The sequence below is a fragment of the Panicum hallii genome, chromosome 1, assembly GCF_002211085.1.
Source record: "Panicum hallii strain FIL2 chromosome 1, PHallii_v3.1, whole genome shotgun sequence".
NCBI classification, from domain to species: Eukaryota; Viridiplantae; Streptophyta; class Magnoliopsida; order Poales; family Poaceae; genus Panicum; species Panicum hallii.
The window spans coordinates 51,131,498-51,148,315 of NC_038042.1; the positions used below are offsets into that span (position 1 = coordinate 51,131,498).

The 16,818-nt window shown below is 46.4% G+C and overlaps 3 protein-coding genes across 4 annotated transcripts; 1 reads left to right on the forward strand and 2 right to left on the reverse strand.

Annotated features, from left to right (window-relative positions):
* Positions 1-213: 213 nt before the first annotated feature.
* Positions 214-3,410, reverse strand: LOC112875922 (probable serine/threonine-protein kinase PBL19). The gene is made up of 4 exons (XM_025939933.1): positions 2,558-3,410; positions 1,975-2,235; positions 1,238-1,360; positions 214-1,127 (listed from the first exon to the last, which is right to left on the reverse strand). The coding sequence occupies exons 1-4, from the start codon at positions 3,026-3,028 to the stop codon at positions 573-575; spliced, it is 1,410 nt and encodes a 469-aa protein (XP_025795718.1). The 5' UTR covers positions 3,029-3,410; the 3' UTR covers positions 214-572.
* Positions 3,411-6,843: 3,433 nt separating this feature from the next.
* On the forward strand, positions 6,844-11,924 carry LOC112898343 (SNF2 domain-containing protein CLASSY 1-like). Its single transcript, XM_025966678.1, has 4 exons — positions 6,844-8,997; positions 9,218-9,358; positions 9,467-11,318; positions 11,633-11,924. The coding sequence occupies exons 1-4, from the start codon at positions 6,844-6,846 to the stop codon at positions 11,671-11,673; spliced, it is 4,188 nt and encodes a 1,395-aa protein (XP_025822463.1). The 3' UTR covers positions 11,674-11,924.
* A 1,670-nt stretch (positions 11,925-13,594) lies between these two features.
* LOC112882504 (U6 snRNA phosphodiesterase) lies at positions 13,595-16,478 on the reverse strand. 2 transcript variants are annotated; one of them, XM_025947582.1, is made up of 6 exons: positions 15,553-16,478; positions 15,391-15,474; positions 14,773-15,022; positions 14,518-14,614; positions 14,303-14,368; positions 13,595-13,905 (listed from the first exon to the last, which is right to left on the reverse strand). In XM_025947582.1, the coding sequence occupies exons 1-6, from the start codon at positions 15,707-15,709 to the stop codon at positions 13,711-13,713; spliced, it is 849 nt and encodes a 282-aa protein (XP_025803367.1). In that variant the 5' UTR covers positions 15,710-16,478; the 3' UTR covers positions 13,595-13,710. The 2 variants fall into 2 exon arrangements, with proteins under 2 accessions (XP_025803367.1, XP_025803374.1); XM_025947589.1 differs by having other exon boundaries at positions 15,303-15,474; positions 15,553-15,617.
* Positions 16,479-16,818: the final 340 nt, after the last annotated feature.

Here is a 16,818-nt window from a genome sequence, read left to right on the forward strand (position 1 = left end):
GTGGATCAGCGCTATAGGAATTATATTTTGCACGTCGGATTCTACCAAGGACTGTCACATGTAATTAATGGTACATATAAAAAAAGAACTGTTACATGTAGTAATTAATGATACATTTTCAGCCCTTATAATTTATGTTATAGGAGTAAAAAATAGAAACTGCTATGGTCTTAAATTTACAAGCTGAGAATGCAATAAAAATAGTGCACAACATACATTCCATACCTCAAACAGAGGGCCTTAAAAGTATAGTTAGCGACTATAGGAATTATTAGTCAATAACAAAAGGTGAAGTCGAGTACGAACAGGAACAATTTAGCAACTTTATCACTACCTACTTTTACAAGGTTTAAAGTTGCAGTCAAACATAGAGAATCCTTACGGCAAAGAAAGCTTTACAATAGAAAACCTCTAGTCTCACACCCATCCTACCAATAGAAAGTACTGATCAGAAGGAAAAAAGAATGTTTGATCATCTAATAGATGTACACTGACAAAGGGAAAACCAACGAGCCTATCTTCATAACCACATAAGAAAGTACAAAGTCAAAAGAAAAGATCACAACTGAAGATTATGTAGGAGTTGGAGCAGCGGCAGACCTCATGAGCATGAATCTCCTCTTCGCAATGCTGTTTGCATTCTCACCTAGGGCAGCCAGATGAAGCATCCGCCGCCTTGCTGATGCCACGGCAACATCCTCTGTTGTTGGTTTCCCCGATACCTCATCAAGTGGTGAAGTCTCACCTGAAGCCCCCGCATCCCCATCTAATTCCTTGTGCTGCATTGCTTGCTCCAGGCTCTTGACCACTTCTCTCATTGTTGGACGGTCCCTTCTATGCTTTGCAAGACAACTATTGGCCAACTTGGCAACTTTTCTAGCGCCCTGCTTAGAGTAATGGCCTTCAAGCCTTGTATCTATAATCTTGCTGAACTGCTTACTTTCGACAGGATACTGCCTCACCCATTCAAGAAGTTTCTGCTCAGTCTTAGGACGATTCCTCTCCAGTGAGCGCCGTCCAGTGAGGATCTCATATAGAACTACCCCAAAGCTCCAAACGTCACTCTTTGTAGTGAGATGGCCTGTCTCGACATAATCTGGAGCCGCATAGCCCAGTGTCCCCATAACCTGATTGCGAATTGTTTTCAAGGAGATATAGAATCAAAGTTCAATGGGGAAAATTCTGTAAGATGGACATGCATGAGGGAAGTTAATCTATGGAGTAAATCAGTACATACTGCTGTAGAGACGTGAGTATGATTAGCAGATGGCCCTTCCCTTGCCAATCCAAAATCTGAAAGTTTTGCTCTAAACTCCTCATCAAGCAGGACATTGGAAGCTTTGAAGTCACGATATATGACCTGCAATTTTTCTTGATTTTCAGTGCCCAAACACAAGACATCTCATTCTTTTTCCGGCAACAAAATCGAATCATATTGACAAATCGACACAACGGAAGATGCACAGTTTCTTCCGAACACATATATGAGCAAGAAATGGTATTTACAACACACATGTTCCTCTTAACCATTGTCCATTCAACCAACATGATCACTCGTCCAACAACATAGTCCTAAGTTTCAGAATACGAAAAACAGATAGCTGCACCGATATTTCAGTTTTCAAGAGTAATTGGAGAAACAAAGACTGAGTAATGTATTAATGTGGAAGCCCAAGTTCTGACCTGATTGATGCTAGATCTATTGTAAATCTTCAGTGATTCAGTTTGGATTACCTCAATCAGCATTTTAAGAAATGATTCAGTATGGATTACCACAATTCAGCATTTTGGATAGGATATGATACTACAAGAAATTGCGCATATAAAAGTTGCCGTGACTTGCAAATCAATTATTAGTTCATTTTATACTACATGCTTTCCTGTGACCCAATCCAACACTCATATAAAAGTTGTTTGGTATGGTTCACAAAATAACTGTATTTATCTGTGGAGTGCCAACTGTCAAGCTGATACCTGAACTTCCAATCCCTCGTGGAGGTACATCAATCCCTCAGCAGCATCCAGTGCTATTTCCAACCTGATGTCCCAAGGGAGGACAGGGTATGCTTTATTGAACAGATGATCGTCCAAGGTCTTGTTCGACATGAACTCATAGACCAGCAGCCTCTGAAGGCCTCTTTCACTTTGCGTGGCGCAGTACCCGATGAGCTTGACGAGATTTGGGTGCTCAACAACCCCAAGAAAATGAACTTCTGCCAACCATTGCTTGTGGCCCTGATCAAGTTAGGAGTAGGAAACAAAATAATTTACTCAAATGCTGAAACTCTGAAACAATCCTAGCAATGCACAAGTCAATCCACTGATGCAAATTAGTCGCTTGGAGAACATGTGGCTACTTGCTTCGTTACAGAGTGCAGATGATTATGCCAAAATGGAAAATAATTTTTAAGTTCTGAAATTCTAGGTAACCACAGTATCACAGAGAGATTTATGTAAATGGCAAGCACTAAGCAATAAACTATAAATAAAATGCTGATAAATTCGTGGTGAACCAAGGCAAGGCGACACGATGAGCCAAGAAAACACAGATGGGCACCTGATGGCCTTTGGGATTGAGCTTCTTGATGGCGACCACCGTGCCGCCCGCGGGCCCGCCCGGCAGCCGGATGACGCCCTTGTAGACGCTCCCGAAGCCGCCCTCGCCGAGCTTGAGCAGCCGGCTGAAATCGCTGGTGGCGACCCGGAGCTCCCGGAACCTGAACTCGCGGAGGCTGTTGGCGCCCCTCTCCTCGTACAGCTCCGGGATGCGCCGCGCCGATGAGACCGAGACCGAGCCCGACGACTTGCCCGCCGCGGCCCGCACCGCGGCGCTCGAGTCCTCGGACAGGGTCGTGCCGACGGCCGACGACGCCGTGGAGAAGGACAGGTTGGAGCGCGCGCCCGTGGAGCCGGTGGAGGGGAACGAGGCGGGCGCCGGGGACGCCGGCGCCGCGGGCCGCTCCCGCCTCTTCCCGCCCTTGCCCTTCTTGACCTTGCTGCTTAAGCAGCGGAAGCGGAAGCAGGCCATCGCTCGGAGCAAAAGGAGGCGGCGGGGCTCAGCTCGCGGCGTCTTGTCGCCTCGTCTTCTCCATCGTCGCCTCCACCACAGAGCTCAAAATCGAGACGGGAACGAGCAACACAAACTCCTGAAATCAAAGCCGATCAAAGGCAACAAGCTTTTGAGACGCAAAGCTTTCTTGGTTGACGGCTTGACGGCGCAGCGAGTGAAGAACTGCGTTGGGAGGCAGCACGAGGCCGGGGAAGACGTCAAAAAATTGGTGCGGAATTGTTTGACACGCAGCACTTGGAAGTGTTGATCACGCGCGTAAGCTTGTGCCGAAATGATGAAGAAAACCGAGGAGTCAAACGGAAGGTGCTCTGAGAGCGACGGCGGAGGAGATGCAACTGCAATAAACTCTCGCCCCCGCATAGGAGATTGGTGGGGATGCAACTGCAATAAACCATTGTTTCACGGGGAATTCCTTGCGCCACTGGATCAGCTAGCATTTAATTACGTTGGTTAGTTTTGGAAACAGTAAAATAAAACTCTTCATTGAGGCATAGTGTTTCATTCATCCCCCAAGCTGATATGTTATTCTTGGAAATAGGGATATGAAACCCTTCATTGTGATTAGTCTTATCCAATCTCTAATACTAGGGATGAAAATAAAAATGGTAATTTTTGATTTTCGATGATCGTTTTCAAGATTTTATTAACTTTAAAGTTAAATGAAAATGAAAATAGTTATAAAAAATAAGAACAAAAATGGTTAAAAAATATGAAAGTGAAAACCGAAATGATTTGAGCGTCTTCTGATCATTTTCAACAAATATCGTATTTTTACAATATTATACCGTATTTTACGATAAAAATACCGTATTCACGTAAAATGCTAGCACACCCCACTATTTGTATTTTTAGAATATTATATCTATATTTTTAGAGAGTCATGCCCCGTTTATCGTAACCCTAATTCACAACCTAGCGATATGAATTCATAGGAGTACGGATAGTTTAATGGATGGTGGGATTCATGTCTAAACTTTTAATACTATGAAATGAGATACATATTATTGATGGATGGATATTTAGATTAATATTTTAATCATCAATGGTTGTGTATGGAATGTGTCAAGTCATATGGTTAGTGTTGTGCTCTATGATTTGATATATTTATCATTTTTTAAAATATTGTTTCAATGGGTTTCGATTGTTACCGATGTAGATGGTATATTTTCGTTTTCGTTTTCAGAATTACTGTAATACCGATGCCGTTTTCGTTTTCGATAATATCGTATCGCGTTTTTATTTCCCATAGAAAAATATAAAAGTGAAAGTGATAGTTTCCGACCGTTTTGATCCCCGTAATAGACTAGTCGCTCGTCGTCGCTCACTGCTGCAGCCGGATAGCAGCAACAGCAAACCCTGCACGGACTCCTTCCTAGCCATCGCTGCCCGCACGGCCGGCCCAACCGCCGGTAGCTGCTGCTGGAAGATCAACGTCGTCAGGCCGGAGACCGTGCCGGCGGCGAGGGGCCTCCCTCATTCTTGATTCCTCTCCCCCCTCCATGGCAGTCCCGCCCGCTCGGGCAGAGGTTGTACGCAGCAGTAGCAGCTGCACAGTATCTGCGCGCGGACGTGTGCAGCTTTTCCATCATCAGAGAACCTGCACGCTCCCCTCCGTCCTGCTGCCTGGCGGCTCAAGGCGCGGCACCGGCGACGAGTTCCCTAGTCTCTGTCGTCCTGTCGACGTGCCTGGTGACCGAAGACATCCCGTCTGACTTGAGAAGTTGAGATCATGGCCGCCGGTTTGACCTGCAACCCACGCGTCCCTGCGTCCATCTCACGTCAACGACAGTGCCCCGACGCTGTGGGTGGCAGGTGGATTGCGGAGACTCGTGCCATCGTCATTTAACACCAATCGACGCCTCATCTTCTATCGTCCAGGACACGAGTTTCGGTCATCGACTAGCAGCGGCTGTCACCTTTACGTCATCACGGCAATCACAAGCAAAAACGCATACGCATTGCAAAGAGCACGAGATGCTAACAGACTGTGTCGCGTAGGATGTAACATACACGTAATCCAGGTCCCCTCCGATGCACATGGCCCATATCTCGAAACCAGAATACCAGGATTTCTTGCGCTGAAAATAAAATCTTCATTCTCGGGGCAGCCAATGTCATCTCACGTACGTAACGTCTCGTTGGAAAAACGAAAGTTCCATCAGTGACCATCACCATTCGCCAATTACCACCAATGGAATAGGAGGAATACGCCCCGCACGACGAGCCTAGAACAAGCGACACTAGCAAAAGACTGCTCCTCGCTACGGGGTCGGGGTACCTCTTTTCTCAGAGGTCGCGGGACGTGTGCTGCGCAAGACCCAGGAGAATGGGAGATCCACTGACAACGATCCCCTGCAGCCGATGCGCGACTCCCGAAAGGCCAAAAGACGCTCTGTCTCTGCCCCTGCCCCTCCCTGACCACACTACTATCACTGAACTAGGACTGATTACTGAACCACACAAGGGTACAAGGAGGCCTGGGCAGTTGGGTCGGAGAACGTCTTCACCTCTACGTCCGTCCGTCCGGTGACTTGTACAGAGGAAATTCTATTAGAGAGGTGCATGCCACCGGCAATTTCAACACGAGTTTGAGTTCGTGTTGAAAATTTCTTTTGTAAGAAACCAGCAACAGCTAAGATGGTTTGTCTCTTGCCGTATCAATCCTTTGGCAAGCCGTTTCCGGAAGAAGTAAATTTAGTTGGTGGTGCGGAACCCAAGACTCTTGGTCGTCGAGTTTTTCTACGATAGTAAAATGATGGGAGGCTCACCAGCAGCAAACCAAATTGACCTTGTCCTTTTTAAAAACCAGATGGGATGGGCTCACATTTGGCTAAATTCACTCACTCCAGCGAATAAAGGGCCCGTTTGATACACATGGTTAACTGTCAGTACCTCTTAAAAATCAACCACAGCTGATATGTGTAGAAGAGCTCCATTCGTCTCCGCTTCTTGCGTTCCTATATTCCTACTTGGTTTATCAAGTAGTATCAACATGCGATTCTACGCTGAGAGATCAATCAATGCTCATTATATCTAGCAGACACGATGAGACAAAGATATACTATTAATTATCACGTTTTCAGAAAACGCCAACTACCAACCATTCGTAACAAACTTCACGTGAAACTCGATGCGCAGCTAAACCTTTTCATAACAACGTGTTTTTGTTTGGATTGGTGGTGCTCCATTCAAAGCCTCGGATGTAGATCACATTTAAACCTAGACAATGCTTTCCATTGTACAAGTAGTACCATTCACCCAGAAACTTGTTAATACCACCACTACCACTTCCGGTTCTACAGATGCCATTTTAAGGCCAGCCTGCCAGGAGTAAAAGCTCTGGCCTTCATCCGGGGTTAGCAACCCAAAATAAAGCCAGAAGACAGGAGGTCCTCACACACTAATCTCACGTACCCTCGCACACTGGCAATGTAGGCCCACTAGTCGAATGAGCAAACTCGGACCCGCAGTCTACACTGTTCGTGCTGTGCCGTGCATGTGAGGGCCCAGCCGCACGCTCCAGCAAGGCAGCAAGCCTCGTGATGATCTCCGCCAAGCCCACCACACGCTGTAACGCCGATGACAGGTGGGCCCAGCGCGCACGAGAAACCTTTCCTTTTCCAGCGTTTCCTATTCTACGCGCGCGCACAGGCAGCACCCCCGGCCGAGAGCAAAAACCCTCTTTCTCCCCTCCCCTCGCCGCGCCGCTTCGTCTCCCCACCGCCGGCGACGTCCGCGCCGCCGTCCGCAGGGGACGGAGGGCCCCACGCGACATGCCGCGCGTGGTCGTCTTCATCGAGAGCGACGACGAAGAAGAAGACGGCGGCGGCGGCGGCGGCGGCCAAGCAGGGCGCGCGCTCGGGAAGGGCGCCGCGATCACGGGCGGCGGCGAGGCCCTGAAGCTCGTCAAGCCGGAGCCCGTAGACGCTGTGGCCTTCAACCCGCTGGGTCCGGGGGCGCTGGGGCTCGCGGTGGTGCCGATCCCGCCGCGGACAGAAAACCCCCGCGCGCTGTCGTTGCCGCGGGCACAGAGCCTGCGCGCGCCGTCCTCGCCGCCGACGGTCGCCGCAGCACGCCCCGCCGGCCTGCCTCAGCCCGAGATTATCGACATCTCTGAAGGACACGACGAAGATTCCGGTTTCCGTGGCGCCCTGCCGCTCCGGATGATCGAGGGAAGCGGCAGTGGCGTCAGGCGCATCAAGGACGAGCCTTTCGACGATTTCGGCTGCGATTGGGTTCCCTCCCCGGCGGGGAAGAGCGCGTTGGTGGCGGTTGCGCCCCCCGGAACCTCCTGCGCGAAGAGGAGACGGAAGAGGGAGCACCCCAGCACCAGCGGAGCTAAGCGTGACGCGCGCGGCGACAATCACGCGTTGGACCGGAGTTCCAGCGCATCAGGGGCTGGGCGTCGCGCGGCGGGGAGGCCTGATGAGGCCAGGAGCTCAAAGAAGAGGAACAATGTGAAGAGCAGAGAAACAGGCAGCGGAAGCGCGGGTGGCCGGTCGAATTCGACCAAGAAGGCCCCCGTGCCCAGCGAGGAATCCAGGGGTGCCCCCGGGAAGGCGAAGCGTGGAGGGAGTACGAGAAGTGGCGGGAGGAGCAGTAGTGCTTTGCCGGCGAGCTGGAGCGGGACCACGGTCGGGTCCAGGATCCGGTCAAGGTCGCGTCAGCAGGGGAGAGTGCAGCATGCTACGTATCCTGCTCGCGTGTCGTCCGAGGAAACAGAGGAGGACGACGATGAAGAGGAGGTGCAGAAGCAGGAGCAGATAAGGGGGGAAGATGTGGAAGCGATGAAGGTGGATGACGATGAGGACAGTGGGGCTGCCAATGAAGTAGCCCAAGAGAGTGAGCAGGAAGAGGATGTGGAGGGAAGAAGCAGCCAGGATGGCCATGGCGATAGTGAGGACGGATACAAAGAAGGCAAAGATTCTGCTGCTGTTGCTGAAAATGAGGAGGAGGTGGCGGAAAAGGAATTGTTGGAGGACGAAGGTGAAAATCAAGAATACAACCATAGCATCTACGACGGCCAAGAAGAAGATGAAGATGACGAATCTGACGATGAGCAGGAATTGGATGAAGCAGACGAGATGCAGCCATTCACGCCTAGCAACACTATGGTAGGTGGCAGTGTCAGGTCAGGAGGCAACGGCCCCCGAGTCTTCAGGAGAAGGATTTTTGAGGGGCTACATTTGCTTCAAAACCCAGACAAGACTGTTGGCAAGGGCATCGAAGGGCGAACAAGATCAAAGCGAAAATGTAAGGACAAGAAACTGCTCAGACGGGGAACTTTCAGTAAACCTTACAATATTGATCTTCCAGACTCAACATCAGATTCTGAAGAGGATATAGTACAACAGGAGCCCCAGCCAGTGCTAATGTCATCAAGTGACGAAGGCACCAGGATTTTTGGCAAAAGAAAGCGCAGAAGAGCAAGAAACAAGGGACGGCATAAAAGACTGAGTACCAGTAGTGATGAGTGTATGGAGTACAGAGCATATGCAAAGGATGCCAGGCGGCCTTTTCGGAGGCTCAAGAAGGGGGTGTCCAATCTGCAGGTTGGCAAGGATGGTTCAAATCCTGGCCGTGCCAAATACAATGGCCCAAATGGTCGGAATCCAATGGGCATGGCCAATACACAGGATGACATTTCCTTCAAAAGAAAGGCACATATGATTAGGATGAAGAAGCGCAGTCGAGCAGCGAGAGCTGCTTATGATGAACTACTCAATTCCTTGTTCGCTGAATGGGAGAATCATATAGATGTGCCTGATCATGCAGAAACTGGAAATAGTTTGCCTTTGGTGTTCTCATTCGGAGATGAGGATGAACCATTCGAAAAAACAGAAAATGACAAGTATCAGGAAGATCTGTGGAGGGAATATGACATTGCTTTTGAATCCATGAATATTGGTTCTCACGCTTGTGAAGAGGTATTTAACATCTGCTATGTCATTCGGTTTATATTTTTGTTTCTAATAAATGTGTTTCTGAGTTTACAGATATTGCATTTAGTTTGGAGTAGTTGTATTGTGTTTGAGTTCCTCTCAAAAAAATGTTTACATTGATGGATTCTGTGGATTACACAATTTCATTTACAACAATTGATTCACAATCCCGATAAAAGGCTAATGCTTTCGTTATTGTGCTCAGGATAGAAAAGAAGTTCCTCCAGTAGAACAAATTTCATGCAAAAACGGGAAGCATGAATTCATTATTGATGAACAAATAGGAGTTTGGTGCAAGCATTGTCATGTTGTCGATCTTGAGATCCGACATGTATTGCCTGCTATGGTAAGGAAAATGTTCAATATACAAAATGTTTCACAAAGACCTGATTATGCTTCGCTACGTAGCACCAACTCCCTTATTAAGATTAAATTTACTTTCCTTGTCCAACAGGGGAAATTTTCTGCAGAAAGGGATTCGGCAATTGAACCTGAGTTGGACTCGATATGTAAGGAAATGCTCAATCTTTTCGAAGAAAATGATGTGCTGGTATCAAATGGACATGAAGTACCATGCAATTTTGGTGGTCACAAAGCTGGTTCAGTCTGGGATCTCATTCCTGGAGTCAAGGAAGACATGTTTCCACACCAGCAGGATGCATTTGAGTTCATGTGGACCAAGCTGGCAGGAGGCACTACAATTGAACAGCTAAAGCACACCGCGAGCACTGATGGAGGTGGCTGTGTTATTTCTCATGCCCCTGGAACGGGAAAGACCCGACTAGCAATCACATTTGTTCAATCCTACCTTGAGGTCTTCCCGCACTGTAGCCCCGTGATCATTGCTCCAAGGGGGATGTTAGCTACATGGGAGAAGGAGTTCAGGAAATGGAAGGTGAAGCTCCCTTTTCATGTACTGAATTCCACTGAGATCAACTGGAGTGAAGACAAGACCATCCAAGAACAGGCTGCAAAGAATGGAACTTTTCATCAGAGATTATTGACAGAAAAAATGGATCAAAATTATAGGCGATTGGTGAAGCTAGGGTCCTGGATGAATGGTACCAGCATAATTGGTGTGAGCTACTCGCTCTTCAGGAAGCTAGTGAATGATGAAGGCATGGATGGGGATAAGGTGACAAAACTCCTCCTTGAGAAACCCGACCTGCTTGTCCTTGATGAAGGGCACACGCCAAGGAACAAGAAAAGTCTTATCTGGAAGGCTTTTAGCGAAGTCCGCACTGAAAAGCGAATAATTCTATCGGGGACTCCGTTCCAAAACAATTTTGAGGAGCTTTATAACACCTTATGTCTTGTCAGGCCAAAGGATGCAATTCTTCTGGAGAAGGACGAGGGCAAAGATTTCTGGACTTCATTGAGATTGAGTGACATCACAAAGGCAAACATAGATCAAGTAAGGAAAAAACTGGACCCTGTTGTGCACATCCATAGTGGTAAATTTCTTCAGAAGTCTCTGCCAGGACTGAGAGAATCCGTTGTGATTCTGAACCCTCTTCCTTATCAGAAAGAAGTGATCGCAAGTATGGAGAAGACTATGGCAATTGGTCTTGAGGCAGAATATAAGATCTCACTTGCATCGATACATCCATCCCTCATTGCCAGAGCAAAATTGTCTGAGAAGGAGGAGTCTATGGTGGACAAGTCCAAGCTAGAGAGCTTACGGTCCTGTCCATCTGAAGGGGTTAAGACGAGGTTTGTTTCGGAGATTGTCAATCTTTGTGAAGCGTTAAATGAGCGGGTGCTTGTATTCAGCCAATATCTTGATCCATTGTCCTTGATCATGGAGCAGCTGAAAGCAAGGTTCAATTGGGCTGAAGGCAAAGAGATCCTGTTAATGAGTGGAAATGTCCTGGTTAAAAATCGCCAAACCATGATGGAGGCCTTCAATAACATGAAAAGCAAAGCCAAGGTAATGCTTGCATCGACTAAGGCATGCTGTGAAGGCATTACACTTATTGGGGCATCACGTGTGGTTCTACTTGATGTCGTGTGGAACCCTTCAGTTGGAAGGCAAGCGATCGGTCGAGCTTACAGAATTGGTCAGGAGAAGATTGTGTACACGTACAATCTAATCGCAGAAGGCACAACAGAGAAGAGCAAATATGACAGACAGGCTAAGAAGGAGCACATGTCTAAATTGCTCTTTTCAAAAGAAACGGAGCACGGAAACTTGCCACCAGAAATAACATTCAATGATAGGATTTTGGAAGAAATGACTGCCCGTGAAGACCTCAAAAAATTGTTTGTAAAGATTTACGTTGATAATCAAACTGATGGGTCACCTGGTAAGTGAAGATTCTGATATTTCCAATCTTATTATTTATGCAATAGATTCTGTTTTTTATGTTTCTTGTTATTTGCCTTACATTTTGATAATGTTCTATGCTGTTTATATGTCACCCCTTCCTGCTTTATAGTTCTTTTATTGGAACTAGTAAATTTAGAAGAAAATGTGTATCCTTGGTAAGTACGTGCAGTACAAATGAGTGCTAACCATCTGTACATCATGCCGTGCTAATTTGGAGTAATGTGCAATTTTTCATTTTAATTGTTGGATGTACCAGTTATGATGATGTAGTCTTCTTTTCTGTGGATGCAGGAGAGATGGAGAAGAACATTACATGTCTAGATGCCTCATAATATGAAACAGAATGGAAGAAATCGATGATGAACCCTAAAACAGATGACAGACTATCGAGATGCTGTTGCTGCCAGGGAAATTTGATGGAATTTTCGTGCTCTAAGGCCTCAGATCCATTAGCTTTCCAAGCTAGAGTCAACAGGGACGGCCTAGAAGTTTATCATGACACAGCACCATTAGATGATCTGTGGCTAAGCCTGCGAATTGGATTATGTTGATTGTATCGCCTTGTACTGGATTGTTTGCAACTGCTTTCTTTCTAATTTTCCATTCTGGTGCATTGATGAATCTGATATGCATAGGTCTTTTTAATGTCTTTTTTAACAAGCAGTACCCTCTGCATTTTCAACACTACTTGCATTTCTGTTACATGATTTGGAATTTGGATGAAACTAACAAGTGGTCATTTGACTTTTGTGATTCGTAGGTAACGAAACTTTACAATCACGTGCCACTTGCTTGTGCAGGTGAAAAGGTATTCCATACCATAGAGCCTAGGATGCGCAGGCAATGATAGAGCTAAGGTGAACAAGATCAAGGTCTTCTAAACAAAGCTGCGCTCACTGATTACCCTTTTTATTGGCATATTGGCACGAGTAATGCCTTTCATTTAACTCAGAACTAGAGTATACAAAGTGCCATTGGCCTCAACTTTACAATCACTTGCCACTTGTAACTATTGATAATCATTAATTCACAGGCTGCTACAGCCACATGCATGGTCACCGACTCATCGTCAGCAACAGTCAAGGAAGCAGATTCAGAGGGCTGTGCTGTCTTGTGTATCTCTACCTATTGGCTCCAATGTTTTAAATAGCGATGTTATAGCGGTTTCGCGGAGCTACTGCTATGACCACCGCAGTACAAAATAGCGCGCTATAGCGGGCTATAGCGGCGCTAATAGCGTTTTGAGGACTCTGCCGCTAAATCCTATAGCCCGCTATTTAAAACATTGATTGGCTCTCAGTTCGGAGTTACACAGCTTTTTGCAAATAATTTGGTGAGGCCGTGAGGGCGACTGCTTTAGCCACTCAAAAGTCAAAACCCACTTGCTCATCTAGTTGTCACTGCAGTTTCCAGAGAGGTTGGCCCTTTGACCGACTTGATAGAATGACCATTTTTAGGAGCTCCCGCTCTAGAATGAACACATCTTTTTTCAACAAGCCAGTAGCTATGGGAAAAAGTACAGACTCCCTATGAACTGTCAGCCAGCAAACTAAAAAAAAAAGTTACAAGAACAAATATTTCTTTTACAAGAACAAATACTTCTTTTGCCGTTTACTTGACTTGGCTACTTATTTCGCTTAATAATGATAATGTAAACCTCAAATTAAGTATACTACCTTTCTCAGTCCACGGGAATACTTACAGTTTCTTTAGATTAGACAATGAATCTGCAAGACTTTGAGCATGGAACTGGATCAGAAAATTTATTCCACAGTGCCAGTGAACCTATTCTGGCTATCTTTGTTCATTTTAGTGGTGCGATCATTAGCTGTTCCGAGTGGGTTAAGGTAATTGGCTAAAACATGTTGGGCTTCCCCAGGGCTCTGTTGGCCTCTTTCTGTAAACCCCTAATGCCAATGGTGCAGAATATTCAAGGCTTCATTTGGGATGAAGAGAAGGTGAACAAGGAACTTCAGAAGTATGTGATATGTGTTTTTTTTGGCACATCAAGACCACATGCAAATATTAATACTGCAACCTTGGGATAATCAGATGGTATAACCATCTGTATTTGCTCACTTGAACACAGCAGAAGTGGGTGTTATATGAGGAATTCTAGTTGGGAGAGCTAAGAAAGGTAGAAGAATCACACAGTTTGGTCATTTTGTACCATAGCTATTAGCCTATTACCGTATTTCAACAGAGGTCTTTATCATTGTGATCGATGTGTGAATTGCATGGGAAAATTTAACATTAATGGCAATGTGCTGAAGAACATGACTGTATTTCACTGTTACAGTCACAAGAATTGACCCGAACTAACAGAGATCAGTACCTCAAAGCTTTATAATTTGTAATTCATGTGTGTTTCAGTCTGCAACTTTACAGATATCGTGCAGCTTCTTACCTACTTTACAAACTACACGACTGAACTTGCATCGAACATTACATTTTTGTAATGAGCTCGTACTGCTCTGATATTTTTCAATGTCCTTTATTGCCTGCTTCAGTTTGCCGCTGACATCACCCAATGCCCACACCAACGAAATATGCGGCCGTGGATTCTGCAAAATGTTCAGGTGATAGTTAAACAATTTTGTTTAAATTTAGTGACAATATTAGAAGTATTTTTATAAAGTTCTTGTCATTTTAATCTCACAAAGATTCCTGATTAATTCTTCATGTAGTATGTACTGATACTCAAAACCAATTACTATTAATATACATAAAAACAGCAGCTTCCTTTTTGCATCCCATTGGTCTTAGGTAAATGTCAGACAATTCCACCCTATGGAACTACGGATGAATTGGCAATTGAAGCTCCTTTCTTTTGTTTACAAGCAAGGTGCTAGATTTATCTGTTCATATGAAGTTATATGAAATCAAGGAAATCTACATGTTCCATATTATCTTATCACTCAGCAAAACACTCAAAGAAAGCATAACTTAAATATCCATTACCTTGTAAAACTCAGGAAGACCATGCAATCGATATACTTCATCTACCACAAGTATCTGCTTACTTATCTGCAAAGAAAATTGAGGGTAATGAGCAAAGAGTGGACTCCATAAGGTTATCACCTCATAAAAATTAAATATGAGACATGACACTAGGCAGAAAAATTGAGCCATAATGCATATAAACACAAGAAGGTACGGACATATACTGTAAATACCTCTGGCAAACCAGTTCTTGTAACTTCTAGTGAAAGAAACGACCGTGTACAATCGTCATTGACAAAGTGCTCCCACTTATTGAACTCCATCCAGTACCTTCATTCCACATGTATAAAGCATCACCATCAGTGACAATGAGACAAATAAGTACAATAAAGTGGACTGGGCAACTAGAATCCTATACAGGATAATGCATCCAAAGAGGGGACAAACAATTAGTCACTAAGCAGCAAAGTTCTCAAGAAATGACTAACCGTTGTTGTGACTGGAACTTTTGGCGAAGCATTGCAATGAAGGAGTCAATTTGATGCACCTGAACTGCAACAGGTCTTCCTAAGCTTACATGAAACTCCCTGCTCAGAAGCACTTTCTCAAGCTTATGTTCATCCTTGCACAACTCAGAAAGTGCATAGTCTGCATCAACAGCATGAAGATCCGGCACAAGAGATGCAGCTCTTTTCATAGCAAGGGCCAGCTGTTTCTTTGCATCAGAAGGTATGACAACTGCATAAGACATAGATACATATAAGCGAGGAGCAGTTCTAGATTTTTTTTTTAAAAAAAAGGTCACAATTCTAGTTCTACAGGTGAGTTCAGTAAACATTGCGGCAGTACCATCATATGATGAGCACAATTTGAAGCCAAACTGGGTGGCTAATAGCAGACCTCCCTGTTGTAGTTTTAATGTAGTCGTAGAAGTCCATATGTTGCTATGTTTTTATTGCCAAGTTATTCCTAATTCGTTTCATTGAACCAGAACAACCAGGTAGAGCTAGGATCCAACCTATAAATTTGATCCTAGATATCTTATTGCACATGCACATCGAAGGACGACAACATCTGTAGCGCGGCCAACAAGGAAAAGCACGGACCAGGGATATAGACATGTAGAGCGTAGTTGCCTTCCACATGGGGGAAGCTGCGGACGCGACTTCCCTGCGCCATCGCTGAGTAATCTGCAACAGGTGTAGTCCCCATATACCGTCAGCACATCACCAGCGAAGGCTCGAAGAGGAGGGCGCGAGGAATCATGCCTACGAAGTTTGGGGGCTGGAGGAGTTCGAGGGGAGGCGGAGGGAGCAAGGCCGAAGGTTCCGGAACCTCCGGGGCGCCGGCGGGGACGGCCGCCGGCTCGCCGCCGTTGGAGTCGGAGTCGGAGTCGGACGCGTAGTTAGCCATGAGCGCGTCCATCGGTGCCTTGAACCCACCAACGGCTGCCTGGATCGGATCGGCTCCGGCTGGACACGCCGGCCGAGTCGGTGGGGTCGGCGGCGCGCACGGGACGGAGGTCGCGAAGCGCCGCGCTCAACGGCTCAGCTCAAGGGCAGGCCCGGCCCGCTGCGATTTGGAATTGGAGAAGGCGGCGGAACCGGGAACTATTTGGAGCCAGATGAACCAACCACTTGAACAGTTGAGCTGTGTCTGGTTCCTGGAATTCGGAAGACCACATGAGAGGCTACGAAGCAGCATGCTCGAGTTCAAGGGCCAAGTGACATGTCCAGACTTCTTGCATTTTTCTGGCTGCTCATCGTCTCGAACGCCAGCCAACTGGAGACAGTGTAGATTCAAGCATGGCTGAAACACGGGCTCAAGAGAGCATCAATGGCGCACCAGCTGAAGGAGAGCATCAATGGCATCGACCACCACATTTTTTTGTTCAGAACGTATAAGCACGTACTACATGGGTAACCCAATTCATTGGTGAACCGTGATATTGAATCATGGTTAATTGGATCATGCCATTATAATTGTCCAAGTTTTTTGTTCCACCATATTGGAAGCATACCATTACAATTTCTGTTCTACCAGGCTCCTGCCATTTTCTACGCCTGCGCGTACGTTAGGCCCAGTTGCAGACCAGCGTACACGAACCCATCTTTCGTATGGCCGATTTTACCCCTACCTCACCGGTACAAACTTGACTCATTTACTTGCTTCAGATCGAGTTGTCCGTTCACTCCCCCCCCCCCCCCCCCCCCGACGAACCCTAACCCCAGAAGCGACGGCGGCTGCGACAACAACTGCAGGCGACGGCGGGTGAGGAAGACCGGAAAGGAAGTGTGATGCAGCCGCCTAAAGCAGATGGCGAGTCCCCCCTCCGCGGAAGTTCCCCCAACGGGGGCGGCGATGGAGGTCGACGGCGTGGAGACCAGGTAGGCCAAGATCTGTCTCCCAATCTGACTTGAGGACGTGTGAAATCGTAGGTTGTTGACTAGAATGTGTTGATTTCTTCTTTACAGGTTTGATTTTTTCGCGCTAGAGATTATGGTCGAAGGATTCCTTACAGTGGATTTGATGGG